Genomic DNA, 22,857 nt, shown 5'->3' on the forward strand with positions numbered 1-22,857 from the left:
TTATTATTTATTTCCTCATATCATGATAAATGTTTATTATTCATGCTAGAATTGTATTAACCGGAAACATGATACATGTGTGAATACATAGACAAACATAGTGTCACTAGTATGCCTCTACTTGAACTAGCTCATTGATCAAAGATGGTTATGTTTCCTAACCATAGGCATGTGTTGTCATTTGATTAATGGGATCACATCATTAGGAGAATGATGTGATTGACTTGACCCATTCCGTTAGCTTAGCACTTGATCGTTTAGTATGTTGCTATTGCTTTCTTCATGACTTATACAAAGTTCCTGCAACTATGAGATTGTGCAACTCCCGTTTACCGGAGGAACACTTTGTGTGCTACCAAACGTCACAACGTAATTGGGTGATTATAAAGGTGCTCTACAGGTGTCTCCAAAGGTACATGTTGAGTTGGCATAATTCGAGATTAGGTTTTGTCACTCCGATTGTCGGAGAGGTATCTCTGGGCCCTCTCGGTAATACTCATCACCTAAGCCTTGCAAGCATTGTAACTAATGAGTTAGTTATGAGATGATGTATTACGGAACGAGTAAAGAGACTTGCCGGTAACGAGATTGAACTAGGTATTGGATACCGACGATCGAATCTCGGGCAAGTAACATACCGATGACAAAGGGAACAACGTATGTTGTTATGCGGTTTGACCGATAAAGATCTTCGTAGAATATGTGGGAACCAATATGAACATCCAGGTTCCGCTATTGGTTATTGACCGAGAATAGTTCTAGGTCATGTCTACATAGTTCTCGAACCCGTAGGGTCCGCACGCTTAACGTTACGATGACAGTTTTATTATGAGTTTATAAGTTTTGATGTACCGAAGGTTGTTCGGAGTCCCGGATGTGATCACGGACATGACGAGGAGTCTCGAAATGGTCGAGACATAAAGATTGATATATTGGATGACTATATTCGGACACCGGAAGTGTTCCGGGTGTTCTCGGAGAAAAACCGGAGTACCGGAGGGTTATCGGAACCCCCCGGGGAAGTAATGGGCCTTGATGGGCCCTAGTGGAGAGAGAGAGGGGCCGGCCAGGGCAAGAGGCGCGCCCCCTCCCCTTGAGTCCGAATAGGACAAGGAAGGGGGGGGCGGCGCCCCCCTTGCCTTCCCCCTCTCCCACTCCTTCCTTCCCCCTCCTTCTTGGAATAGGAAAGGGAGGGGGCAAACCTACTTGGAGTAGGTTTCCCCCTCCTAGGGCGCGCCTCCCCTTAGGCCGACCCCCTCCTCCTCTCCCCCTTTATATACGGGGGAGGGGGCACCCCATAGACACACAAGTTGATCTACGGATCGTTCCTTAGCCGTGTGCGGTGCCCCCCTCCACCATATTCCACCTCGGTCATATCGTCGCGGAGTTTAGGCGAAGCCCTGCGCCGGTAGAACATCATCATCATCACCACACCGTCGTGCTGACAGAACTCGTCCCCGACACTTCACTGGATTGAAGCCCGGGGGACGTCATCAAGCTGGACGTGTGCTGAACACGGAGGTGCCGTACGTTCGGTGCTTGGATCGGTCGATTCGTGAAGACGTATGACTACATCAACCGCGTTGTCATAACGTTTCCGCTTAACGGTCTATGAGGGTACGTAGACAACACTCTCCCCTCTCGTTGCTATGCCATCACCATGATCTTGCGTGTGCGTAGGATTTTTTTTGAAATTACTACGTTCCCCAACAGCATCCAAACTGCGACTGGTGGGGAGTATGCCTAAGATATAGAGGAGTGAAACCTCCAACCGAGAAGAACCGGCATAACCTCCAACATCGAAAACATCATAGAAGATGCATGTGAACTCCATTTTCGATGAACTCGAGCTTGTCATGAAGATGACTATAAGCTCTAAGACTCACCAAGAGAAATACCAAACAAGAACCAAGAAAGATGATGCAAGGATGCTATGGTTTGAGCTCTCTACGAATGATATGATCAAGCTACTCCGAGATCCCCCCTTGATAATACGGCAACTGATCCTATAACCCGGTCTCTCAACTACCACCATGAGACCGATAAAACATAAACCTACCAAGGGCAAACCTTTGCTTTGCACATAGTCCACTTGAGCGATATGATGACGATCTTGACTCCCTCAAGTTGGACCACCTTTCTTGATTGCGTTTGCTCGACGACGACTAGTTGATTGCTCCCCCATACTCCACTATGGGTGAGCCACTCTTCGGCACATCTCCATAAGTCCATTGACACCAAATGGATGGGAAGCTTCAAGGATGATCTCTTTGTGATGCTCCACTTGAACTTGCACACCGCAATGTTGATGACGATCACCACTTGATGTCATCCTCCATGGGTTGTATGAGATCTTCATCTTGACGCAAACCCATGGAAACATACCTAACCCCACATAGAACTCTCACGTTGACCATGAGTTAGTACACAAAGCATAATGGACAATGCTTACCATACCATGGGATCACTTGATCCCTCTTCGTACATATTGTGTGCTTTTGTGTGCTGATCAACTTGATTCACTCTTTGACTTAGTCTTGATCAACCTTGTATCATGTCTTCTATATGACCAATCTTTGGATAATTCCTTGAATAGCACCTTGGTCATCTCATAAACTCCTTGAAACCAACACATGGACTTCATGAAAAGCCTATGGACAAATCCTTTAAATATAACTCAAGGCAACCATTGGTCTATAGAGATTATCATCAATTACCAAAACCAAACATGGGGCCACCGCATGTTCTTTCAGCTGGCTAGCATGATGAGGGGGGTGGAGAACATGAAGGTGGACCTCAACACCATGTCACTTCGAGAAGGTGCAGGCCGACATGCTCAAGTTTGACGACGAGTGATCTAAGATGGAGAGCGCCATCCCTTTTTTGTTTCTCCAATAATAGACATCGTTTATAGGAAGTTAAGAAATAAAATTGGGAATTAAAGCCTCCCAAAAACTAGAAGATCTATTGGTAAAAGAATTCTTTGCTAGTTCATCTGCAACTTGATTCGCTTGAGGATAACAGTGCTTGAAAGAAATCCTCCCAAACTCAAGCGCCATTTGTTTACACTCTGCCATGATGGTCACATCAGGGCCCGGGTATTCCTCTATGGAATTCAATGTATCAACAGAAAAAGAGTTATCTGATTCAATTTCCAAAGAATTACATCCCAAGTTGGCTGCCAGAAAAATGCCATTCCGAATAGCGATTAGTTCAGCAGTATCAACAGATCGAACATGTGGACAAAACTAGTTTGCTGCAGCCACAAAATTACCATTGTTGTCCCTTGCAATAGCTCCACTATCCCCAGACAAAGTATCACCATGAAAAGATGCATCAACATTTTTTTGACCACCCCATTGCTTGGCTTCTTCCACATAAAATCATACTTCCTATTAGGTACTCTAGGTGACATTGCCCTAATATAATTAGGGTCAAGCACCCTGATGGACAAAGCAGTTTTCTCTGGCGTCTGAATCGCAATGCCCTTACTAGTTGAGGGCGCTGCCACCAGATATACCAGGCTGCCACGATAGCTAACTCGGCCATCGGAATCTCAGAAGATCCTTCATGCAGTTTTAACAAGATCTCCGTGGTGATTGAGCTGGACCTATCTTCCTTACTAGCCCTCTAAACTTTATCCAACAAACCCAATTGCGACCAAATTTCTTTGGTCCTTCGGCATGTGAACAAGCAATGTTGCACGTCTTCCACTCCGATTGAGCATATCGGGCATTGTGATGAGCACGGGATATGGCGCCCAGCCAACACTCCAAAGCAGGGAAGAACACCATGCAATACTTTCTAGAGGAAGTGTTTAATCTTCCCTGGAATTCGTAATCGACATACATCCTTCCATATATTATTTAAAGTCACGCTGCCTTGCCCATCTTCTCTTGTCCATCTTGAACCAAACTGGTGATCAAACTCTTTATGGTAAGCCGACATGACAGAAAATGTGCCCGAACGAGTGTAGTTCCAGGATACAAAATTCTCTGTCAACTGAACATTGAGTGGTATACCGAGAATTCTCCACACATCAACTGAAGATAATACGTCGCAGATCAAAGCTTCATCCCATTGCCCCGTATGCGGGTCGATCAACTCTTCAACTTCTGTGAGCATTATCCTGCCCCTTGGAGTGATTACTCGTTGTGAAGGACTACATGGGATCCATGGATCTTGCCATATGTTTACTTTGGAGCCAGTTCCAACACGCCAAATGCATCCTCTCTTAAAAGTTTGAATGCCTAAAACAATACTCTGCCAAGTATATGATGAACCCTTCTTAGGTCCAGCTTTCAGTATATCTCCATCTGGGTAATATTTTGCACTTAAGACTTGTGCACACAAAGAATCTGGGTTCTGAATTAGTCGCCAACACTACTTTGCTAACATAGCAAGATTAAAACTGTGTAGGTCCCTAACTCCCAATCCCCCTTTCTTCTTTGGGATGCACAACTTCCACCACGCAAACCAGTGCATTTTTCTTTTATCTTCATTATCACCCCACCAAAACCCAGATATCTCATCAGTGATGGCCTTACAAATCCCTTTAGGCAATTTGAACACATACAAAGCATATGAAGGAATTGCTTGCGCCATAAATTTTACTAAGATCTCTTTACCCTGCATAAATAATGTTTTTTCTTTCCAGCCCTTCAACCTTTGACAAACTCTGTCAATCAAATGTTGAAAAGAATCACTCATGTCCACCCCTACCATTGTGGGAAGACCCCAATAAGTATCTAACAATGCCTCAGTAATAATGTCAAGTTCTGTGCAAATGTTCTCTCTCACACCAACCTCAGTATTTTGGGCTGAAAAATATGCTAGATTTTGCAGTACTTACCACTTGCCCCAAGCTGCTACAATAAAGATCCAACACCTTCTTGAGATTGCTTGCATTATGAACATCTGCTTTCATCAACACCAACGAGCCATCCGCAAATAAAAGGTGTGATATAGCGGGTGCACTCCTACACACCTTAACACCCTCCAATCCTCCAGTTTCCTCCTCGTGAGCTAATAAGCTTGATAGACCTTTAGAGCATATTAAGAACAAATATGGGGATAGCGGATCCCCCCGTCTCAGGACTTTACTGGGCACAAATCCGTATGTCTTCGTATTATTAAAACGCACTCTATATGTGACAGGAAACACACTCCATAATCAACTGCACCCAATCATGATGAAAACCCATCTTCAACATTATCTTCTCCAGAAAGCCCCATTCCACACGACTTGTTCATATCAAGTTTAACGCCACAATGCCCTGTTGATCCATGGGTCCTTTTCTTCAATGCATGAAAACACTCATAAGCCACCAACACGTTATCTGTAGTTACTTCGTCTCATAGAGTTGAGTGTGTGTGAGTTTATATGAGTGTATGTGTTTGTATTGTTTTTAATACACTTGAGTTGAAACCAACTTTTCTTTCTTCCTTTTTTCGCGAACACAACCAACTTTTTTTATGTGTGTACGTAAGATTGGTCTAGCTAGCAGCACACGCGGTCCCGGTCGCTGTGGATATCTTGTGAGACTGACAAGGGCTCAGTTTACTGGTAGACAGTACTATACATGTGGTGAGCGTGTCACATGACCTGCGAAAGTTGTTTCTCATGGAGGTCAAGCAGCAGCAGCAGCAGCAGCAGAGGCAAGGCATCAGGGCAAAGGAGCGCCTGTTTCGAGGTGAAAAGAGGACAGATTCACCGCAGTCAACAGTGGACGTGTGCCTGTGCCTGCCCATTTCCTTGGCCGCTTTCTCCGGGGTTTTGGACTCGTGGGCTCTTGCTCCCTCCCTCCCTCTCTCTGCGATCTCCACCGTCCACACTCTCTGCTCGCTCGTGTCTGGTGCGTGGACACATAGGACGACTTCTATCAATTGCCTCGGCAGAGAGCAGCGTAGCGTGGTCTTCACATTCACAGGTAATAGGTCAAACAAGAGCCATGCATGTTACTGTGCCTGCATGCTAAACTGGCTGCGCTGTTTTTTTACCTCCCCTGCCGTATCAGCTCATCATCACCCTTCAGGCAAAACCTGCATATAATACGTACCCGCATCGTCCTTTTCATCGGGAGCAAAAGTCTTGAGCTGACTGTCCTGTTTGTTCAATTAATCCAAGCTTTATTTGCTTAAGGTGACGGAAGATTCAGGTAGCTCATCACCCTCTGCTCTCAACATCTGATGTAAAAAGGCGAGTAATCAGCAATGTGGGCATAGATAAATAAAGAGCTTCCAGATCTGGATAGAGTAGAATAGACTTGTGTGGAGCCCGCCCTGAGCCCTCACCTCACCTCTATCTAATAGAGTTGTGTGGAGTAGTAATAAAAACCTTGCATAGAAAAGGAGTGAAGTTGGTAAGTTTTTGGTCAGGCATAAATATACATCAACACCATAAACAAAGCATCGGAATAGCCGGACAGAGCAGAGGATCGATCGGAATAGGCGTACGATTCTCATATAGGAGCAGTGGAGGTACCCTCTAGGCTCTAGCACTTACCCGCACCTCCCTCAAGTTCATCCGTCGCCCTCATGCTCCACGCACACAGCCACCGAGAGAAGCAGCGGCGGCTTCGGGACAAGAGAAGGAAGACATTCAGAAGGCAGCCCAGTCCAGTGGTTTCGTTGGTTAGGTGATCAGCTCCTCGGCAACAACTCCGAGAAATCCCGCACCTTGTGGACGATTTTTGTGTAAGGTGAGATTCCTCCCCCTCTCCATTATAGGAGAGCGTCTCTCATTACCCGCCTCTCTTTCCTGTGGGTTTCTTTTCTGGCCTGTGTGTAATGTGGCTGCAGATTTCAGGTTTTTGCTTGGCTGGGTTCACCTGTGGGATCAGGCCGGAGGAGAGGAGCCATTCTTGAGCTCAGCTGCGCGGACCTGCTGGCTGCTGCAGTGGAGTGGCTCAGCAATGAATCGCATCTGCTCCAAGAGGTTCGCACCATGTGGTTTCTTTTGCAGCATGCTGTTTGGATTCTGGACTGGTCTCATGATATGATTCTGCATTTCTTAGGTAGAAGAAGCGCTTGTTGGCGATTCCGCGTCGGCGGTGGTTTTATTCTGCAAGAGCTAATGCTCAGGATGGAGAGCGTAGATTCGCCCTCTCCGAGGTGCCAGGCTCAGCATCAACAGGTAAATTGCCAGTTGCAGAGGTAAAATGGCGCCATTGTTTTTTCTCTTAATGTGCATAAGCAGAGTCAGTTTTCCTGTCAAATTGTTGCAGCAGGCAATCCAGGGATATTTTTCGCTATGTATCATTTTTCCTTGCTGTAGAAAATTCCCATCTCTGAACCAGTTTGTTTTGTCGAGGATCAAAACCGCATTGGTTACTTTTTTTGCTACATGCCTTTTCTATGCAAATATCTCATATTTTCTGTTTTTTTTCTGTCCTTTTTGCAAGAATGCCGGCGAACCGAAGGATTATAACAGCACCAGTAAAACGCAGCCGCACAGCACTGAGATTCCATGCTCTTTGGTACAAGAGGTAAATGATTGAAATCAACAACAACAAAAAAATCTCATTTTGGCTTACTACTAACATTTGAATGGTATATGGCCCATGTCAGACCTCTTATTAATTGCTTTCGACTTACTTGATTGTTTCTTAGTTGCTCGTGATTATGCCTTGTCCTTTTTGTCTTGAATGCCATATCCATGGACTAATTTGGCCAATTATACGAATTTCTGCAGGAAAATGCCAATTATCTGAATTTTGAGATTCAGTTCATGTTCATCACTTGTCCATCTTTGGTACAATATTACATGAAAAAGCTACTCAGTTGCCCTGTGTAAAAAACTAAAAAATGAATTCCAAATTTGAGAAATTTAAGGGGTAGGGTAGACATTGTTGCCCACAAGCTCGTCATACCAGTACAGTATAGGACCAGAGAATCAGTTCGACTGTATGTTTGTTGACATATATGGTCGTACTTCAATTCGGTTCTGATACTCATGATGGTGTTACTTCTGCAGGTCCAACACCTGGAGAAGCGACTAAACGATCAGTTTGCCATGCGGCGTGCTCTAGAGAAAGCATTAGGTCACAAGCCTTGTGCTATCCATTTATCAAAAGACTGTTACCTTCCAAAGGTATTTTTTTCCCCTGATGTAGCGATGTCGGAAGAATCAGAAAATTCAGAGTTAAAACACATCGTATTCATGAATGTTGTATGCACATCTTTTTTGGAGGGCTGTATGTTTGAATTCTTGATTCAAAGCAACTATCTATGTTTCATGTCATGTCAGCCTACTGAGAAGCTCATAAAGGAGATTGCGGTACTGGAGCTAGAAGTCATATGCTTGGAGCAGCATCTCCTGACACTCTACCGGCAGGCCTTTGACCAACAATTATGCAGCACGGTTTCTGCTTGTGACATGGAGAGAAGAAACAGGCAATCGACAAGGTCGTTTTCAGGCACACGCTCTGAAACTTCGGCGTACGATTTCTCAACCCCAAAGAAGCACCGATTGGTGCAGTCCAGCCGCATGGTTCAGGCACGCAGGTCGACAACGGCAGCGCTTAATACTGAACCTGACATTTCACAGCACAATGACAGCAAGACTGCTATCGGGCGCAGCCATTCCTCGCTCCTGCCGCGTTCCATCTGCTCGGCTAGAGTATCCCCTTCAGCGAACAATCTCGCTAGAGCTCTTAAACCATGTCATACTTCGCCTCTAACGTTCGTCGAGGTACATAACAATGTCCGAGTAGTCTCGTAGTTTGTAACCTGTTTACCAGTGATCCTGGTTGCTGTAGGCCTGTTGCAATGTTGGTACTAACATCACTTTCATGAGCAGGAGGGCAAGTGCATGGATTCCAGCATTGTAAGCTTAGCAGATATCCTGGGTACCAGGATTGCAGATCATGTTCCTCAAACTCCTAACAAGATATCCGAGGACATGATCAAATGCATTGCTGGCATATACATCAGGCTCAGAGATGTCAGCGTTGTGCAACGCGCCTTCTTCCCCTCACCGTGCTCGTCCTTTTCATCGGCGAGTGGGATCTCTTCCAAATTTACTGGTGATATATGGAGCCCCAGATGCAGGAAAGAAAGCTTTATCGAGGCATGGCAGGACAGTTCATTCAGTTCGGGTGATTTGGGCCAGCAATGTGATTCTGTAATTGAGGTATCTGCTCTCTGCAAGGGGGCCCAGAGGTCTGCCGATGTGAAAGACATGTTGTGTAAATACAAGTGAGTGTTTTTTTCATGCCATATCGATGTGCTCCAGTCCATACGTTGAGCAAATGATCCACATAGCTATTTGTGTTTGACAGATTGTCATGTTGTCACTCTGCAGATCACTTGTTCAGCTGCTAGAAACAGTTGATCTCGGTGGAATGAAGAACGAAGAAAAGCTCGCCTTCTGGATCAATGTGCACAATGCCATGATGATGCATGTAATGCAACTATAGTTCCTTAGCCTGTACTCATATATCTGACCATATTCTTAATCCTAACATGGTTATTTTTTCAGGCTCATATTGAATATGGGATCCCGCAGAGTAACAGCAAGAGAATGCTGCTTACTAAGGTCGTATCGACATCGAATGGGAACCTGTTTAGATAAAACATCACCTACTCTTCCCCTCTCAAAATTGTAACCTGGCAAACATTTTTGCACCACAGGTATCCTACATCATCAGTGGCCAGAGGGTAAACGCGGAGTTGATAGAGTACCAGATCTTGTGCTGCCGAGTGCACTCTTCCGGACAGGTCCAGAATTCGACCCCCTCTTCTCAATTTCTGAACTCCATTTTCATTTGCTAGTTGGCATTGCAAATAATGGTTCTCATCAGATGCTCTGCTTCCCTTTCAAATTCTGCAGTGGCTCAGGCTGCTCCTGTACCCGAGATGGAAGCCCAGGGACAAGGACGAGCTGCAGGGGTTCGCCGTCGACCGGCCCGAGCCTCTGGTGCACTTCGCGCTGTCCTCCGGAAGCCACTCGGATCCAGTGGTACGTGCGCGCATAATTTCTTGTCTGCAATAGCGCATGGAACTGATGGATCGCGTCGTCTTGTCTTGATCGTGGTCAGGTGCGGCTGTACAGCCCGAAGCGGCTGTTCCAGCAGCTGGAGGCGGCCAAGGAGGAGTTCATCCGGGGCAACGTGGGCGTGCGCGGGTCGGGGCGCGGCAGGGTGATCCTGCCCAAGGTGCTGGAGTCGTACGCGAGGGACGCCGGGCTGGCCGCGCAGGAGCTGCTGCGCGTGGTGGAGTCGTGCCTCCCGGAGGGCCTCCGGGCGGCGGTGCGGCAGCAAGGGAGGGCGCGCGTGGAGTGGAGGCCCCACAACATGGCCTTCAGATACGCGCTGGCGCGGGAGCTGGTAGCGGTGGGGTCCCCGGCCGGCGTGCAGGCGCGGCAGGCGGTGACGCCTTCGGCTGCATGATCCCATGAACCATGATGATGATATGGCGTGGTGCTTGGCAGCTTGCTCCGTGCAAGAGTCCAAGAGATGCAGCGGGAGATTCAGATCTGCAGTCATCTTCTGGGCGTGATCCTGTTGGATGTACAGGGAGAAGGGTGGGTACGGGGCATACAGCAAGGCACAAGGACTGCATGCGTGCGTGTCGACGTGTATATCTGTTGCGATGTCATTCGTCGATACGCGCTCGCGCTCGCACGGAAATGTAGAGTAAAATACACACGCGGTCCTGGAACTCGTCGGCCCGCTCCAAAACAGTCCTGAAACTCGCGAATCGCTCCAAAACAGTCCCCATACACGTGATTAGGGTACACGTACGGTCCTGTGTACGTTTCTTATACGCCGGACGCGCCAGGTCATCCTCGCGAGCAGGTCCAGCCGGACCGCCTAAATCAGATCGAGCCTGGGATAGCCAAATTTTCCCTCCACCCAAAAATCCCTAACCCTTAATCCCAAATCCTCTCCTCTCGATGGGCGGCGGCAGCGTGAGCGAGAGGTCCTTCTCCGGCGCCGGTGGCAGCCGTCGGCCCTCCCCTCACCCTCAGCAAGGTTGTGTGCCGCACTTACGGCTCAGCGGCTCGAGGTTGTGCACGGCATGCACACACGGCGCCGGCGGCTCGAGGTTGTCCGCCGCACGCACACACGGCGCCGACGGCTAGGAGCAGCGCCTTGAGGTTGTGTGCGGCAAGCACGCACGGCGCCCGAGGACTGGAGACCGGGTGCGTGACCCTCGTGCACTGCGGGAATGGGCGTGCTGGAGGGTCTCAGGCATGTGCTTTGGGCGACGGCGGCTCTGATGTGATTGAAGAATTTCTGTAGTTGATCATTCAGTTGTTGCCTTCTCAAAACTAGTACTTGATGGTCTGCTGTGACACTGAAGATCAGTGGTTGATGTACATAAAAAATTCAGAATATTTGTTGTGGCACTCAAGATTAGTACTAGTTGATCGTTTGCCGGTGGCAAATGTCTATTTATTTTCTGTGCTCTGTTGATGAACCGGCATGTCATGCAATGTAATGTTAGCTTGAGCCGGAATGCTATGCAATGTAAGGCTTATGAATATTCTGAATGGTATGCAATGTTAGTCTGTTTGGTATTTCCTGGATTAACTTCTTTAAATTATGAGTGATCTTTTGTAGCTTATGAATGCTGGTAGTTCAAATGTAAAGTAAAAGTCAGACAACAATTGCTTTGAGCAAACCTTTCAATTTGTTTTATTGACTACCATAAGAAATCGGCATGCCTGACTAGAACAACACAGACCATTTCAGAACATGCTCTGTACCAATGATGTACCAATTTAGCACCAGTTCGATTCATGATCTGTACCAATTTAGCATCAGTTCAGTACAAGCTTTGTAATTTTGACCACTGACCAAGCTGTAATGACACATGATACACTGGAGAAGAACAGAACAGAACATGTTCTTGAACATATCATACATGTTTTGCATACATGACAAAAAGACAATAGTTTGCAGTACTGAAGACATCATTTTGTAAACTTAAGGTTCATCACATGACCATATACCATACATGCATGGAAGCAAATAAAAGATAGTGCAACTAGTTAAGAAAAGACACCACACATCATTTCACATGCTCATCTCTCCTCCCTAAATACATCAAACATGCTTGTTTTCCTTGGTTTCTTAAAACCAGTTCTTAGCTGACTGAAATATGGTCTTTTTGGCTGATGTGTTTGCTTCAAAGTGCTTTCCTTTCCCTGGCATGCTGATGTGTCATGCATGGCTTGTCGATTTGTCTCCTCAGCTTGTCTATTGTTCCATTCTTCTACATGTTGATTTCTCTCTCCCCAATTTTGTACGATGGATGTGCCTTGCATTTGAACTTGACCCTCCCAGGCCTGCTGCCTTGAGTGATCCTCTCTCTCATGAAAACCTCTTATCCTTTCTTGCTCGTCTGCCTGGAACATTAAAAATTCCATTTCTTCTTCTCTTAGAGCAGCTTCAGTTTGTTGTCTCTTCTCGTCGGCAATTCTCTTCTTTTATGCAGCCCTCTTAGTTTTTGCTTCCTCTGCTTCTTTCTTTCTAGCTTACAGTGCATTCCTTTTGGCATCTGCAAGTGCTTTTTTCTCCTGTTGTGCAGCTAATTTTATTCTTTTCCTTTCTTCAATTTGTTTTCTTTTTTCTTCGGCTGCCAACTATTTCTCTCTCAATATAGCTTTCTTATTCTCCTCTAGCTCTAGCTTTTTTGCTGCAGCCACTTCTCTCCTTTTCTCTGCAGCTTGCAAAATCTTTTGCTCTTCTTCTCTTATCTTGGCCATAGCTGCTTCAAACTTTGCTTTGTCTGCAACCTCTCTTTTTTCAGTTGCTGCTTTTATTTTTGCCAGAGCTAGAACCTCTCTTTTTCTATGAACATTGCCCTCTTTTGTTACAGTTGTTGGCTGCACAAGGGGGTGGCTTGGGACATTTTCTTCAATAAATGAAGATAATGGTAAAGGTCCCGCGTCAGGTGGATCCATGGTCTGGCTTGCAACACTCTAACAGAAAAACAAATGCGATTTTCGTTACATGGGAGTGAAAAAATGAAATAGCAAGTGCATGACATGGCAGTAAGGAAGAATGAAACAATATGTGCATGACAATGTGAAAGTAATTGTACCTCTTCCAGTAAGGTACTAATGACCTCAACCTCATAATTAGGTGCTTCTTGCTGAGAAAAACCCATAGTTTGCATGTTCTCCTCCTACTCATGCACATTTGAATAAATAGGTAAATCTTTTGCTCATGTACAGAAATTCACATAAATAGAAAAATGTTTTGCTCATGTAAATTACCTGTGCCATGGCCACATATTCTTCATCTGAGGAGGAAATATCAGGCTCTGCCCTTACTTTCTTCTTTGCTAATTTCCTCTTCGGTTTCAACCCCAATTTAAAATCGTTGCATCCACCTATGTTATATCCTGCAAGTCCACAATAACTGCAATGCATAATAGCTCCACCTCTGCCAACTTTCCTCCCTGCCCTACCCTCTTTCTCTTCAGGTTGTTGCCTTCTATTCTTTCTCCTCCTGCCTTTCTTTGTTTTAATTTTGGGAGGAAGCACTTCTCTTCCATACATTTTCTGCCACTCACTTGCGTCTTTACATGTCAATATTATGTGCTCATAGGCCTTGCGGTAAGTCTCAATAGAGTAACATTGGTGGACCATTGATTCCGGTGGAATTGTTCATGTCTCAGAGCTGCCGCTCCATGACAACAAGGAATTCCAGTTAAATCCCACCGTCTGCAACTGCATTTCCTCAACCTGATGTCCACACTGAACTGCCTATTTCTGTCTTGCACTTCACCCAGACCAGCAGGATCTGCATGGCAAGTGTTTGCAGCATCAATATGCCTTTGCAATCTTTTCCTGATTTTAGGACATATGGTTCCAGGCCAAGTTTCTGACTCCAGCTTCTTACCATAGATTCGGCCCATCAATTGCCCTTTAACCCTCTGAATCATGCTCAAAAGAGGGAGTTCTCTTGCTTCTAAAATATATTTATTGAACACTTCACAATTATTGTTCAATAACACATCACACTTGAGGAAATCACTTTGAAATCCCGTCACCCATGTTTTAGGGTCTAATTCCTCTAACCAATCATGAGCATCTTTATTAAGAACTAGCATTCTATCCATGTTCTCTCTCCACTGACCATGATTTGCACTTCTAGCACATCTCCATAATTGGTTTTTCAATATTTCTCCTTTAGAAGTTTTAGTGAAATTCTGCCATATGTGTCTCACACAATACCTATGCTCGGAATCGCTGAAATGTTCTCTAACAACCTCAATTAAACCATGTAGGTAGTGTCATATAAAAGAACAAATGTTCATAATCATTGTCATATATAAAAAAACATTCATAAGCATTATTAACACAACTACTTACCTTCTGCTTGTCAGACATGACCGTCCAACGTGAGGTGTTGACAATGCCAAGGTCTTCTTTTAGAATACTCAAGAACCATCTCCAAGATTTTGTGTTCTCAATTTCCACAATAGCGAAGGCCACGTGATAGATACAGTCGTTAGGATCCATTCCTATTGCAGTCAACATAATGCCTCCAAATTGTGTTTTCAAGTGACATCCATCTAAGAAAATAACAGGCCTGCAAGCTAAAAGAAACCCCTCTTGCATGCATCAAATGAGAAATAACACTTCTGGAACTGGCCATCATCAGCAACTTCCAAAAAGAATGAGCTGCCAGGATTTGATCTCCTTAACTCTGCTGCATAATCCCACAACATTTTGTATTGTTTTATGTCATCTCCATAGATAATGTTGAATGCTATTTTCCTTGCTCTCCAAAGCTTTTGCCTGTGAACCTTCATGTTCCACTCTTGCTGCACCATCGACCCTAAACCCTTCAGAGAAATCTTCTCATCTGCTCTTATCTTGTCAACATATTTGCTAGCTATGTACTTGGCAGTGAAAGCTCTAACATGCCACTTCTTACTGCATGTGTGTTCATCTTTAAATGTTTAACCATTATGCCCTTTGTTCTATTGTCATAAGAAGCATATAAATACCATGGGCATCCATCATTGCACTTTGCTCCAATCCTTGTTTTGTCATTTTTGGGAAATGTGATTTGCAGTCTCTCCTTGCAACTATACTCCCTAACTGCCTGCCTGACCAGTGCAACAGATGAGAAAACCCGCCCCAGATGAAACTTGGGCTCATTCAAATCCTCTTCAGTGAAATGTTTGAAGTTGAACTTCATTTCTTCGTCATCTGAATCTGGCAATTCAAGACTATCATCTTCAGAATTGGGCTCTTCTTCTAGCTTCTTCCCTTTCGTCCTTCCTTTCTTCTCATCATTTCCATCAGCATCTTCAACTTCATCATTCACCAAATCATCATCACCATCCTCCAGGCCATAATCACTGTCAACCAGCTCCGGGTCATAATCCGAATCATCTGAATCTGATTCACTGCTTAATTCAACCTCCCCCTCTACTATTCCTCTTCTTGTACTCCTGCTTGATCCTTGTACATTGCTCTCACATGCATACATCATGTCAGAAGTGTTTTCCTGAACGACAACAATGCTTTGCTCTAAAGTATTGTCAATTGTTTTGGTCTTCGTGGACTGATCACTGGAGGAGGTGTGCACATGATTGATACACCATTATCCCAATCCTCCTCCACCTAAGAGCCATCATGATCTAGATAGAACATAAGGTATTTGTGCCCCTCCCTAACAAACTTCATAATGCAGTTCATATCATTGTTCCTGGATATTAATTTCAGTCCATCCTCATTTATTTGCATTCCGGGCAGCAGCATCAATATGTCTATTCTTCCTGCAGTCTCATAACCCAGTACCTCTATTAATTCATACAACATATCAATGCAGGCGACACTGGCATCACAGTAGTCATAGCAGACCTTGCGACCATTCATATAAGACCTATTGTATCCAGTGCCAATGAAAACGCCTCCATGGATGAACTCAATGGTGTAGAAATCAGTGCCTTCTTCTGTAAAACGAAAAGGAAAACACCAATTTTAGCATCCGACAAAGAACCCTAAGAATCTGCCTACACCATAACTAAAATTGTGCTGAAAGTTCCTAATTGTACTATAATAACATATCTGGCGAAAACGATCGACATGGTCATAATACAACTAGCACTTACGAAGCAAATGCTAGAGAATATGATGGGTGGTTGAATCTTACCGTACGTGGGCACATGGCCGCCGCTGTGTCGTTCTACAGGCGACATCGGCGCCCTTTAGCGACAGACGATGATCTTGTCGCCGCCTCGCAAAATCCCTCGGGAACGACCGACTCTCGTATCTGCGATCACGTCGATCACCATCCACGGCCGCCAGCCATGGTCGTCATCGAGGAATAACAGAGACAAGCGAAAAGTGCGAAGGGCTCGAACTGGAAACAATACGCAATCAGCGGGCCGGTTACACAATTACACAGCGAAGCGTTTTGGTTGGACCCGCTCGAAGGATGGCGTGGCACGCATCTCAGCGCCCAACGTATGAGGAAACTGTTGGGGAACGTAGTAATTTCAAAAAAATTCCTACGCACACGCAAGATCATGGTGATGACATAGCAACGAGAGGGGAGAGTGTTGTCTACGTACCCTCGTAGACCGTTAAGCGGAAGCGTTATGACAACGCGGTTGATGTAGTCGTACGTCTTCACGAGCCGACCGATCCAAGCATCGAACGTACGGCACCTCCGTGTTCAGCACACGTCCAGCTCGATGACGTTCCCCGGGCTCCAATCCAGTAAAGCGTCGGGGATGAGTTCCGTCAGCACGACGGCGTGGTGACGATGATGATGTTCTACCGGCGCAGGGCTTCGCCTAAACTCCACGACGATACAACCGAGATGGAATATGGTGGAGGGGGGCACCGCACATGGCTAAGGAACGATCCGTAGATCAACTTGTGTTGTCCCTAGAGGTGCCCCCCTGCCCCCGTATATAAAGGAGCAAGGGGGGAGGGGGCGGCCGGCCTAGAAGGGACGCGCCAAGGAGAAGTACTACTCCCACCGGGAGTAGGACTCCCTCCTTTCCTAGTCCAACTAGGAGACCTTCCATGTAGTAGGAGTAGGAGAGAAGGAAAGGGAAGAGAGAAGGGAAGGAAGGAGGGGGTGCGGCCCCACCCTAGTCCAATTCGGACTAGGCCTTGGGGGGCGCGCGGCCTGCCCTAGGCAGCCCCTCTCTCTTTCCCGTATGGCCCAATAAGGCCCAATACTTCTCCTGGCGAATTCCCGTAACTCTCCGGTACTCCGAAAAATACCCGAATCACTCGGAATCTTTCCGAACTCCGAATATAGTCGTCCAATATATCGATCTTTATGTCTCGACCATTTCGAGACTCCTCGTCATGTCCCCGATCTCATCCGGGACTCCGAACTCCTTCGGTACATCAAAACTCATAAACTCATAATATAACTGTCATCGTAACGTTAAGCGTGCGGACCCTACGGGTTCGAGAACTATGTAGACATGACCTAGAACTATTCTCGGTTAATAACCAATAGCGGAACCTGGATGCCCATATTGGTTCCTACATATTCTACGAAGATCTTTCGGTCAAACCGCATAACAACATACGTTGTTCCCTTTGTCATCGGTATGTTACTTGCCCGAGATTCGATCGTCGGTATCCAATACCTAGTTCAATCTCGTTACCGGCAAGTCTCTTTACTCGTTCCGTAATACATCATCCCACAACTAACTCATTAGTTGCAATGCTTGCAAGGCTTAAGTGATGTGTATTACCGAGAGGGCCCAGAGATACCTCTCCGATAATCGGAGTGACAAAACCTAATCTCGAAATATGCCAACCCAACATGTACCTTCGGAGACACCTGTAGAGCACCTTTATAATCACCCAGTTACGTTGTGACGTTTGGTAGCACACAAAGTGTTCCTCTGGTAAACGGGAGTTGCATAATCTCATAGTCACAGGAACATGTATAAGTCATGAAGAAAGCAGTAGCAACATACTAAACGATCGTGTGCTAAGCTAACAGAATGGGTCAAGTCAATCACATCATTCTCCTAATGATGTGATCCCGTTAATCAAATGACAACTCTTTTGTCCATGGCTAGGAAACTTAACCATCTTTGATTCACGAGCTAGTAAAGTAGAGGCATACTAGTGACACTATGTTTGTCTATGTATTCACACATGTATTATGTTTCCGGTTAATACAATTCTAGCATGAATAATAAACATTTATCATGAAATAAGGAAATAAATAATAACTTTATTATTGCCTCTAGGGCATATTTCCTTCAGTCTCCCACTTGCACTAGAGTCAATAATCTAGTTCACATCACCATGTGATTTAACACCAATATTCACATCTGTATGTGATTAATACCCATAGTTCACATCGTCATGTGATCAATGCCCAAAGGGTTTACTAGAGTCAATAATCTAGTTCACATGGCTATGTGATTAACACCGAAAGAGTACTAAGGTATGATCATGTTTTGCTCATGAGAGAAGTTTAGTCAACGGGTCTGTCACATTCAGAGCCGTATGTATTTTGCAAATATTCTATGTCCACAATGCTCTGCACGGAGCTACTCTAGCTAATTGCTCCCACTTTTAATATGTATCCAGATTGAGACTTAGAGTCATCTGGATTGGTGTAAAAGCTTGCATCATTGTAACTTTTTACGACTGGCTCTTTTATCACCTCCATAATTGAGAAACATCTCCTTAGTCCTCACTAAGGATATTCTTGACCGCTGTTCTAGTGATCTACTTTTAGATCAAAATTGTATTCCTTTGCCAACCTCAGAGCAAGGTATACAATAGGTCTAGTACAGAGCATAGCATACTTTATAGAACCTATGACTGAGGCATAGGGAATGACTGTTCATTCTTTTCTATTTTCTGCCATGGTCGGGTTTTGAGTCTTACTCAACTTCACACCTTGCAACACAGGCAAAAACTCTTTCTTTGACTGTTCCATTTTGAACTACTTCAAAAACTTGTCAAGGTATGTACTCATTGAAAAATCTTATCAAGCGTCTTGATCTATCTCTATAGATCTTGATGCTCAATGTGTAAGCAGCTTCACCAAGGTCTTTCTTTGAAAAACTCCTTTCAAACACACCTTTATGCTTTCCAGAAAAATTCTACATTATTTCCGATCAACAATATGTCATTCACATATACTTATCAGAATGCTGTAGTGCTCCCACTCACTTTTTATAAATACAGGCTTCACCGCAAGTCTGTATTAAAACTATATGCTTTGATCAACTTATCAAAGCGTATATTCCAACTCCGAGATGCTTGCACCAGTCCATTGATGGATCGCTGGAGCTTGCACATTTTGTTAGCACCTTTCGGATCGACAAAACCTTCTGGTTGCATCATATACAACTCTTCTTTAAAAAACCCATTAAGGAATGCAGTTTTGACATCCATTTGCCAGATTTCATAAAATGTGGCAATTGCTAACATGATTCAGACAGACTTAAGCATAGATACGAGTGAAAACTCTCATCGTAGTCAACACCTTGAACTTGTCGAAAATCTTTTGCGACAATTCTAGCTTTGTAGATAGTAACACTATCAGCGTCTGTATTCCTCTTGAAGATCCATTTAATCTCAATGTCTCGCCGGTCATTGGGCAAGTCAATCAAAGTCCATACTTTGTTTTCATACATGGATCTTATCTCAGATCTCATGGCCTCAAGCCATTTTGCGGAATCTGGGCTCACCATCGCTTCTTCATAGTTCGTAGGTTTGTCATGGTCTAGTAACATAACTTCCAGAACAGGATTACCGTACCACTCTGGTGCGGATCTTACTCTGGAAGACCTACGAGGTTCTGTAGTAACTTAATCTGAAGTTTCATGATCATCATCATTAACTTCCTCACTAATTGGTGTAGTAGTCACAGGAACAGATTTCTGTGATGAACTAGTTTCAAATAAGGGAGCAGGTACAGTTACCTCATCAAGTTCTATTTTCCTCCCACTCACTTCTTTCGAGAGAAACTCCTTCTCTAGAAAGGATCCACTCTTAGCAATGAATGTTTTGCCTTTGGATTTGTGATAGAAGGAGTACCCAACAGTTTCCTTTGGGTATTCTATGAAGACGCACTTCTCCGATTTGGGTTCGAGCTTATCAGGTTAAAACTTTTTCATATAAGCATCGCAACTCCAAACTTTAAGAAACGACAGCTTAGGTTTACTGCTAAACCATAGTTCATACAGTGTCGTCTCAATGGATTTAGATGGTGCCCTTTTTAAACGTGAATGCAGCTGTCTCTAATGCACAACCCCAAAACGATAGTGGTAAAACCGATAAGAGACATCATAGATCGCACCATATCCAATAAAGTGCAGTTACGACGTTCGGACACACCATAACGTTGTGGTGTTTCAGGTGGCATGAGCTGTGAAACTATTCCACATTGTTTTAATTGAAGACCAAACTCGTAACTCAAATATTCGTCTCCGCGATCAGATCGTAGAAACTTTATTTTCTTGTTACGATGATTTTTCCACTTCACTCTGAAATTCTTTAAACCTTTCAATTATTTCAGACGTATGTTTCATCAAGTAGATATACTCATATCTGCTCAATTCATCTTGTGAAGGTCAGAAAATAACGATACCCGCCATGAGCATCAACACTCATTGGACCGTATACATCGGTATGTATTGTTTCCAATAAGTCAGTAGCTCGTTCCATTGTTCCAGAGAACGGAGTTTTAGTCATCTTGCCCAAAAGGCATGGTTCGCAAGCATCAAATGATTCATAACCAAGTGATTCCAAAAATCCATCTTTATGAAGTTTCTTCATGCGCTTTACACCGATATGACCCAAACGGCAGTGCCACAAATAAGTTGCACTATCATTATCAACTTTGCATCTTTTGGCATCAATATTATGAATATGTGTATCACTACGATCAAGATCCAACAAACTATTTTCATTGGGTGTATGATCATCAAAGGTTTTATTCATTTAAACAGAACAACAATTATTCTCTGATTTTAAATGAATAACCGTATTGCAATAAACATGATCAAATCATATTCATGCTCAACGCAAACGCCAAATAACATTTATTTAGGTTCAATACTAATCCCGAAAGTATAGGGAGTGTGCGATGATGATCATATCAATCTTGGAACCACTTCCAACACTCATCGTCACTTCCCCTTCAACCAGTCTCTGTTTATATAACTCCTGTTTCGAGTTACTAATCTTAGCAACTGAACAAGTATCAAATACTCAGGGGCTACTATAAACATTAGTAAGGCACACATCAATAACCTGTATATCAAATATACCCTTGTTCACTTTGCCATCCTTCTTATCCACCAAATATTTGGGGTAGTTCCACTTCCAGTGACCAGTACCTTTGCAGTAGAATCACTTAGTCTTAGGCTTAGGTCCAGACTTGGGCTTCTTCACTTGAGCAGCAACTTGCTTGCTGTTCTTCTTGAAGTTCCCCTTCTTCCCTTTGCCCTTTTCCTTGAAACTAGTGATCTTGTCCACCATCAACACTTTGATGTTTTTCTTTGATTTCTACCTTCGCCGATTTTTGCATCGCGAAGAGCTTGGGAATTGTTTTCGTCATCCCTTGCATACTATAGTTCATCATGAAGTTCTAGTAACTTAGTGATGGTGACTAGAGAATTTTGTCAATCACTATCTTATCTGAAAGATTTAACTCCCACTTGATTCAAGCGATTGAAGTACCCAGACAATCTGAGCACATGCTCACTAGTTGAGCGATTCTCCTCCATCTTTTAGCCATAGAACTTGTTGGAGACTTCATATCTCTCAACTCGGGTATTTGCTTGAAATATTAACTTCAACTCCTGGAACATCTCATATGGTCCATGATGTTCAAAACGTCTTTGAAGTCCCGATTCTAAGCCGTTAAGCATGGTGCACTAAACTATCAAGTAGTCATCATATTGAGCTAGCCAAACGTTCATAACGTCTGCATCTGCTCCTGCAATAGGTTTGTCACCTAGCGGTGCATCAAGGACATAATTCTTCTACGCAGCAATGAGGGTAAACCTCAGATCACGGATCCAATCCGCATCATTGCTACTAACATTTTTTAACACAATTTTCTCTAGGAACATATCAAAATAAACATATGAAAGCAACAACGCGAGCTATTGATCTACAACATAATTTGCAAAATACTACCTGGACTAAGTTCATGATAAATTTAAGTTCAATTAATCATATTACTTAAGAACTCCCACTTAGACAGACATCTCTCTAGTCATCTAAGTGATCACGTGATCCAAATCAACTAAACCATGTCCGATCATCACGTGAGATGGAGTAGTTTCAATGGTGAACATCATTATGTTGATCATATCTACTATATGATTCACGCTCGACCTTTCGGTCTCCGTGTTTCGAGGCCATATCTGTATATGCTAGGCTCGTCAAGTTTAACCCGAGTATTCCGCGTGTGCAACTGTTTTGCACCCGTTGTATTTGAACGTAGAGCCTATCACATCCGATCATCACGTGGTGTCTCAGCACGAAGAACTTTCGCAATGGTGCATACTCAGGGAGAACACTTCTTGATAATTAGTGAGAGATCATCTTAAAATGCTACCGTCAAACAAAACAGAATAAGATGTATAACAGATAAACATCATATGCAATCAAAATATGTGACATGATATGGCCATGATCATCTTGCGCCTTTGATCTCCATCTCCAAAGTACTGTCATGATCTCTATCGTTACCGGCACGACACCATGATCTTCATCATCTTGATCTATATCAATGTGTCGTTACATGGTCGTCTCGCCAACTATTGCTCTTGCAACTATTGCTATCGCATAGCGATAAAGTAAAGCAATTATTTGTTGGGTTTCATAGTAATTTCAAAAAATTTCCTACGCACACGCAAGATCATGTGATGCAT

At 44.1% G+C, this 22,857-nt stretch overlaps 1 protein-coding gene across 3 annotated transcripts; it reads left to right on the plus strand.

Annotated features, from left to right (window-relative positions):
• The first annotated feature begins 6,295 nt into the window (after positions 1-6,295).
• LOC123092901 (uncharacterized) lies at positions 6,296-11,524 on the plus strand. 3 transcript variants are annotated; one of them, XM_044514757.1, is made up of 13 exons: positions 6,296-6,480; positions 6,555-6,701; positions 6,809-6,937; positions 7,017-7,135; positions 7,404-7,487; positions 7,976-8,092; positions 8,249-8,692; positions 8,801-9,198; positions 9,305-9,404; positions 9,482-9,538; positions 9,634-9,720; positions 9,833-9,961; positions 10,041-11,524. In XM_044514757.1, exons 4-13 carry the CDS (start codon positions 7,076-7,078, stop codon positions 10,389-10,391), a joined length of 1,827 nt encoding a protein of 608 aa, XP_044370692.1. In that variant the 5' UTR covers positions 6,296-6,480; positions 6,555-6,701; positions 6,809-6,937; positions 7,017-7,075; the 3' UTR covers positions 10,392-11,524. The 3 variants fall into 3 exon arrangements, with proteins under 3 accessions (XP_044370692.1, XP_044370691.1, XP_044370690.1); XM_044514756.1 differs by having other exon boundaries at positions 6,296-6,701; positions 6,802-6,937; XM_044514755.1 differs by having other exon boundaries at positions 6,296-6,701.
• The last annotated feature ends 11,333 nt before the right edge of the window (positions 11,525-22,857 follow it).

The sequence above is a fragment of the Triticum aestivum genome, chromosome 4B (genome assembly GCF_018294505.1).
Source record: "Triticum aestivum cultivar Chinese Spring chromosome 4B, IWGSC CS RefSeq v2.1, whole genome shotgun sequence".
In the NCBI taxonomy this organism is placed as follows: Eukaryota; Viridiplantae; Streptophyta; class Magnoliopsida; order Poales; family Poaceae; genus Triticum; species Triticum aestivum.